At 39.5% G+C, this 7,167-nt stretch overlaps 1 protein-coding gene across 1 annotated transcript in view; it reads right to left on the bottom strand.

Moving 5' to 3' along the window:
• LOC148944011 (uncharacterized) overlaps nucleotides 1–7,161 on the bottom strand; it is an 18,487-nt gene extending 11,326 nt beyond the window's left edge. Inside the window, exon 1 of the mRNA XM_089101333.1 lies at nucleotides 7,036–7,161. Coding sequence (XP_088957459.1) covers nucleotides 7,036–7,161 — 126 coding nt within the window. The remainder of the gene's footprint in view (nucleotides 1–7,035) is intronic.
• Nucleotides 7,162–7,167: the final 6 nt, after the last annotated feature.

The following is a 7,167-nucleotide window of genomic DNA, read 5'->3' as shown; positions in this document are numbered from 1 at the left end:
AAATGGCTATCTCAAAATTTTGATTGGACGTGTTTGAGGGAATGATGGGCGGGGGGGGGGGCTTTTTACCCTCCAATCACTTTCGACTATTAAAAAGGGTTCTAGCCCTTTGAATTTCCAATCGAATGAGCCTTTTTTGAAGTTTCTACGACAACGCTTTCTACAAAAACCTTATATGCCCCCTGGGCGTAACTTAAAACCCTTGCCCTGTGGGTTGTGGGGGAGTGTCCTCCTCAGAACCACGTTTTCTATCTGGAAATCAACTACGCTCAACCAAATGGTTATCTCAAAATTTTGATTGGATGTATTTGGGGGAATGATGGGCGGGGGGGGGGGGCTGGTTGCCCTCCAATCACTTTTGACTATTCAAAAGGGTACTAGCCCTTTGAATTTCCAATCGAATGAGTCTGTTTTGAAGTTTCTACGACAATGCCTTCGATAAAAACTTTACATGCCCCCAGGGCATAACTTACAACCCTTGCACTGAGTGCTCTGAGGGCGTTATCATCCTAAAAGACAAAATTTTCGAACTTTCAACGACGTTGAACAAAATGGATATCTCAAAATTTTAATTCGATGTGTTTGGGAAAATGGTGGGCGTGAGAGGGGCGTTAGTCGCTAACCAACCACTTTTAACTATTAAAAAAGGCACTAGCCCTTTCAATTTCCAACTGAATGAGCCCTTTGGAAGTTTCTATGACAACGCTTTCAATAAAAACTTTATATGCTCCCAGAGCATAACTTACAACCCTTGCCCTGAGGGCTGTGGGGGAGGGGTTGTCATCCTTAAAGACCTAATTGCCAAAACTTTCAACTACGTTGAATAAAATGGCTATATAAAAATTTTGATTGTATGTGTTTGGGTAAATGGTGGGCGTGAGAGGGGGGTTAGTTGCCCTCAAATCACTTTCGACTATTAAAAAGGGTACTAGTGCTTTGAATTTCAAATCGAATGAGCCCTTTTTCAAGTTTCTACAACAAAGATTTCAATAAAAACCTTATATGCCCCCAGGGCATAACTTATAATCCTTGCCCTGAGGGTTTTGGGGAGTGTCCTCCTCAAAATTATGTTTTCTACCTGGAAATCAACTACTCTGAACAAAATGACTATCTCAAAATTTTTATTGGATGTTTTTGGGGGAATGATGGGTGGGGGGGGGGGGCTAGTTGCCCTCCAATCAATTTCGACTATTAAAAAGGACACTAGCCCTCTGAATTTCCAGTCGAATGAGCTTTTATTGAAGCTTTTACGACAACGCCTTCTCTAAAAACCTTATATACCCCCCAGGGCATAATTTAAAACCCTTGCCCTAAGGGATATGGGGGAGTGTCCTCCTCAAAAACATATTTTCTATCCGGAAATCAACTACGCTGAACAAAATGGCTATCTCAAAATTTTGATTGGATGTAAAGGGTACTAGCCCTTTGAATTTCCAATCGAATGAGCCTGTTTTGAAGTTTCTACGACAACGCCTTCTATAAAAAATATTATATCCCCCCAGGGCATAACTTAAAACCCTTGCCCTGATGGTTGTGGGGGAGTGTCCTCCTCAAAAACATATTTTCTATCTGGAAATCAAGTACGTTGAACAAAATGGCTATCTCAAAATTTTGATTGGATGTGTGGGGGAATGATGAGCGTGGAGGGGGGGGGGCTAGTTGCCCTCCAATCACTTTAGACTATTAAAAAGGGTACTATCCCTTTGAATTTCCAATCGAATGAGCCTGTCTTGAAGTTTATACGACAAAGTCTTCTATGAAAACCTTATATGCCCCCAGGGCATAACTTAAAACCCTTGCCCTCAGGGTTGTGAGGGAGTGTCCTCCTCAAAAACAATATTTCTATCTGGAAAACAACTACGCTAAACAAAATGGCTATCTCAAAATTTTGATTGGATGTGTTTGGGGGAATGATGGGCATGGTGGGGGGGGGGCTAGTTGCCCTCCAATCACTTTCTACTATTTAAAAGGGCACTATCCCTTTGAATTTACAGTCGAATGAGCCTATTTGGAACTTACTACAACAAACCCTTCGATAAAAAACATTATATGCCCACAGGGCCTAACTTAAAACCCGTGCCCCGGGGGGTTGTGGGGGAGTGTCCTGCTCAAAAACATATTTTCTATCTGGAAATCAACTACGGTGAACAAAATGGCTATCTCAAAATTTTGTTTGGATGTGTTTGGGGGAATGATGGGCGTGGGGGGGGGGCTAGTTGCCCTCCAATCATTTTCGACTATTAAAAAGGGTACTAGCCCTTTGAATTTCCAATCGAATGAGCCTATTTTGAAGTTTCTACGACAACGCCTTCTATAAAAACCTTATATGCCCCCAGGGCATAACTTAAAACCCTTGCCCCGGGGGGTTGTGGGGGAGTGTCCTCCTCAAAATAATATTTTCTATCTGGAAATCAACTACGCTGAACAAAATGGCTAGCTCCAAATTTTGAGTGGATTTTTTTGGGGGAATGATGATTGGGCGTGGGGGGGGGGGCTAGTTGCCCTCCAATCACTTTCGACTATTAAAAAGGGCACTAGCCACTTCCATTTCCAATCGAATGAGCCCTTTTCAAAGTTTCTACGACAACTCCTTCGATACGAAGTGCCCGGGTATGGAGAACCAAAAAACAACACATTGTGCCCACATCGTTCGTTACTTAGGCAGCGCTAGCGTGCTGCCTATGATTTGTCAAATGCCTTTGCCAAATCCAGTTGTATGATGTTGATGGGGAACCCTTGGTACAAAGATTGATGAAATAATTGTAAGAATCAATCAGGTTTGTTTCAACTGACCAATCAGACTTAAAGACATGTTGACATTATAAGAATAATTTATTGGTTGTCAAGTGTTTCCAGTTTGCAGTGTTAACAATTGCTTCTAGTAGCTTCCAGACTGCCGAGGTGATACTGATTGGCTGTTAATTACTTGCATTCTCTTTGCTACCACCCCTGTGTATGCGGATTGTGTGGGCTGTGCACCAATACTGGAGGAAACACTTTTTGTCAAGGGATTTCTGAAATATGTGATTGAGTAGTCCCAACAGTTTGATATGCAATTCTTTTAGAAGCGTTGTGTGTACACCATCAGGTCCTACTGATTAGTTTGAGTTCAACTTTTTTAGGTATGTCTCTACATCTACCCTATTGACTGGAATTGGGGGCATAGGGATTATTATGGTATAGGTTGGGGGTATGGAAAAGGGGCAATATTAGGTGGAGTAAATAAAAGTTTAAACTGACTATTTAAAGCATTGGCACTTTCTTTTGGGTCATATCTACATGGTCATTCTCCTTAAGTTGTGTTATCAAGTGTCTTAACTTACTTATATCATTCCTAAATTCGCTTCACTTTATTTCACATCCACCCTCCCTCCCCCCAAATCAGGCCTGTTCTCAGAGTTGGTGGTACCCAGGGCTTACTTGATTACAGCCCCTCCCCTCCTCACTCAAACATATATAAAAAAAGCCCGGCCACAGCACCTGGGCAGCTTGACCTGGTTGCTCCCCCCCGTCTTCTTTGAACAGGCCTGCCCCTAATGTTCAAATATATAGCCCAAACTATATATTTCCCTTGTATTTTTCTGTTTATTCACTTTTATCAATTGGGCTTCTCTGCCATTAAATCTATTTAAACAAAATAGTTACATAATCAAGAAACAGAAAAATGCATGGGAAATATATAATTTTGGCTATATATTTGCAGTACCTAGTGATTTTAGGAAAACTCTGATTAAACCTCTTTAGCTTGGATCTTCTAGGGAGCATAATGCTTTTGGTAATGATACATGTTAGAGTAAGAGATGCTGTTGAAAAAGTTTTAAAAGAATAGTAGTGTGGTTTTAGGAAGGGAAGAGGCTGTGTTGAACAAATTTTCACTCTGAGATTAATAATTGGGAAGTGTCTTCGGTCATCTCACCTTTTTAGTCCTCAGTTTTAAAGACAATGAACTGGAACAGGCATTTGATTCAGCCAGTAGAAGAGCATACTGATGTTCCTATCCTTGTATGGTATTCTATATAACTGCATTAAAGTGGTTAGTACTTTGTAAAAGAACAATATTAATGCGTTTAAGGTAGAAAGTGAGGTCATTATGTGTTTTTATATGATATGTTAACATATAAAATAAAAAAAAAACGTTTTATATGTTTTCACTTTTGTAACTTTAAGAAATCAAAAATTAATCACGATTTTAAGGAACAAATATCAGGATATTTATATTAAACTGACAATGCACATTTTTTCAGTAAATTCATTTGAATTTTTTCAGTAAAATATAAATTATATTCTGGCGTTTAGAATGCATAGGGGTCTAGAACCCTAGTCGTATTAATTTTTGTTGGTTTGGGTTCGATTCTTATTTAGTTTAATTTATGTTTTTTTTGTATGCTTCGTAGATTATTTGATTCTATTTTTGTTCATTTTTGGTTTAATGGAGTTCCTTTCTTTTGTTTGAAAAACTTGTATTGTGGATTTTTTTTTTTATTATTAATTTCAAATAAAATGAGACCCATCTGAAGTTTATACAACCACTCATTCCATAAAAACCTTATATTCCCCCAGGGCATAAATTAAAGCCCTTGCCCCAGGGCTCTGGTGGGTTGTGTCAACCCTGGAGGCATTGTTATATACGATTTGGACTATTTTGAACAAAATGGCCATCTTGCAATTTCTGCCTGATGTGTTTGGTGAAAAGAGTTGTAGATGCAGCGGAGGGGGGGCTGATTGAGCAGCAGGGGGAGCAAAAGTCCATCACTTTTGACTCTTAAATAGGACACTAGAACTTCTGATTACCAATCCAATGAACCCACTTTAAAGTTTTTATGATAACGCTTTCTATTAAAACCTTACATGCCACCAGGGCATAACTTACAATCATTGCCATGAGGGCTTTGGTGGTGGGTCATCCTCAAAGACACAATTTTCGGACCTTTCAAATTCGCTGAACAAAATGGCTGACTAAAAATTTTGATTGGAATTGCTTCGGGAAATGATTGGCGTTGGGGGGGGGGGCTATTTCCCATCCAATCACTTTTGACTATTTAAAAAGGCACTAGCCCTCTCAATTTGCAGTCGAATGTGCCTTTTTGATGTTTCTACGACAACTCCTTCTACAAGAAGTGTCCTGGTCTATTCCCCCCCTTTTGTTCCAACATTGTTCTTTACTTAGGTAGTGCTTTTGCGCTGCCTGTGATAGTCTTTTTCATGGAAATTTTTTTTTACATCTTTTTGGGTTTTTTCTATTAGACTCTAAAATTTTCGATTTTTGTAAATACTCCGAGGGGGGGGGGGTATTTTATTGGGGTCTTTCCTCTGGAGAGTAGTTTCCGCGAGGATAAATACCGGCTACCCATATAAACAGTGCCTTTCGATTTAGTTTTCAAGCAACATTTAGTTTTAAAGCATAATGAGCCCATTGCATAATTGTGGGGGTTGACATACCCAATATTTCTAGAGATATAGTTGCTGGACTGTTCTACTGTGCTGAACAATAGGGCTGTCTCAAAATTTTGTCTGGATGTGTTTGGAAAATGAACGAGCTTAGGAGGAGGGGTGCTTGCCCTTCAATCTCTTCTCACTATTAAAAGGGTACAAGAACTCTTAATTTTGAGTCAAATTAGATCATTTAAAAGTTTCAAGATATATCTAGGTATTATAGAGTGGCGGTGCCTATGATATTGCTTATATTCCCTTTTGAAAACGTGGATGTATATAGTTTTTTGCTCATTTTAAAGTCCCTCTAGACGTTCCCTAAAAATTTCTCGTTAATACCTGTAGCGTCATTAGTTACTGTAACTGTTGTGGCAGTATTAATAGTATACACATAGTGCCTTCTGGCTAGTTCAAAATCCGTCACAACTTATCCTTAAAGGTCTAACTTAATAATATAAGTTGTTGTTGAGATATTGCTTTGTCACCTTTCAGAAACTCCACATGCTCATAGTTGATTGTGATTTAGTTCAACATCCGCCTAAATACTCCTTAAAAGCTTCACCTTAATGCTCTTAGCTTGAGTAGTAGCAATAGTTGTATTAACATTAGTAGCAGTATGGGAACAGCACCTTCGGTTTCTTCAACATCCCCTTCAACACACGCTGAAAGTTTCAACTTAATATCATCAACCATTCCAGAAGCATTTCTGATACATCGTCTCACAACTTGTGTGGGTATAATGTGTTTTGATCTAAGTCCATACAGTATCAATATATCCCAAAATGATCGCCTTAATATCCTTAGTTTTAATAGCAGCAGTAGTTATGGTAGCAGTAAAATTAATAAAATTAATAGTAGTAGCCTTAGCTTTAGTGTCAGCAGTAGTAGTAGAAGTAGTGTTAGTAATAGCAGCAGTAGTAGTATTGAGTAGAAGCAGTAGCATTAGGTTGCATATATTTTTCTTTTGGTTAGTTCAGCATCCCCCACAACAAGTCCTGTTAGTTTCTCCTTCACACACCAAATTGTTCCTAAGATATTGCTGTTACGTCCTTTTGATAACCTGCATACAGACGGTATGTTGTGATTCGGTTCACCTTGCCCCTCAAAATTTCTTGAAAAATTCACCTTCATGCCCTTAGGCATAGGTGAATTAGTAGTGAGAGCAGTAGTTACTAGTAGTAGTATTGTAGTAGTTACAGTACTAATGTAGTAGTTACTACATTACTAGTAGCAGTATTAATAGCAATAGCGGAAGTTCTAGTAGCATCAGTAGTATTAACGAATTACATTTTGGTCAGTAGAATATCCCTCTCACCAATTCCTGGAAGTTTCAACTTAATACAATTAGCCATTGCTATGATGTCACTGACATATCCTCTTGAAAATGTGTATGTTCATATACTTCTTGAAATTTTCATCTCATTGTTCTTAGCCTTGTAAGTAGTTGCAATAGAAGTAGTCCCTACCTTAGACCCGCCTGTGCGACCAGAGGCACACAGGGCATCAAAAAGGAGCCGCCAATCTTACCGCAGGTTTGCTGCTGCCAGTATGTCCTCCCACTGAGGTTGGATTGATGCGTGCAGGTTACGGAGATCTGTCTAGTACGTTTGACGCAGGGTGTTTCTGGGTCTGCCACTGCGGCGTGGACTCGATGGCTGCCAAAGGAGCGCTGCATTTGGTAATCGGAGATTGTCCATACGTAGTACATGACCAGCGTATCTCCATCGGCATACTTTT

This window comes from Artemia sp. Qi Xiang Cuo, chromosome 15, assembly GCF_049724085.1.
Source record: "Artemia sp. Qi Xiang Cuo chromosome 15, ASM4972408v1, whole genome shotgun sequence".
Lineage (NCBI taxonomy): Eukaryota > Metazoa > Arthropoda > Branchiopoda > Anostraca > Artemiidae > Artemia > Artemia sp. Qi Xiang Cuo.
Note: the sequence above shows the minus strand (reverse complement) of the source record. Positions and strands in the feature narration are given on the sequence as shown.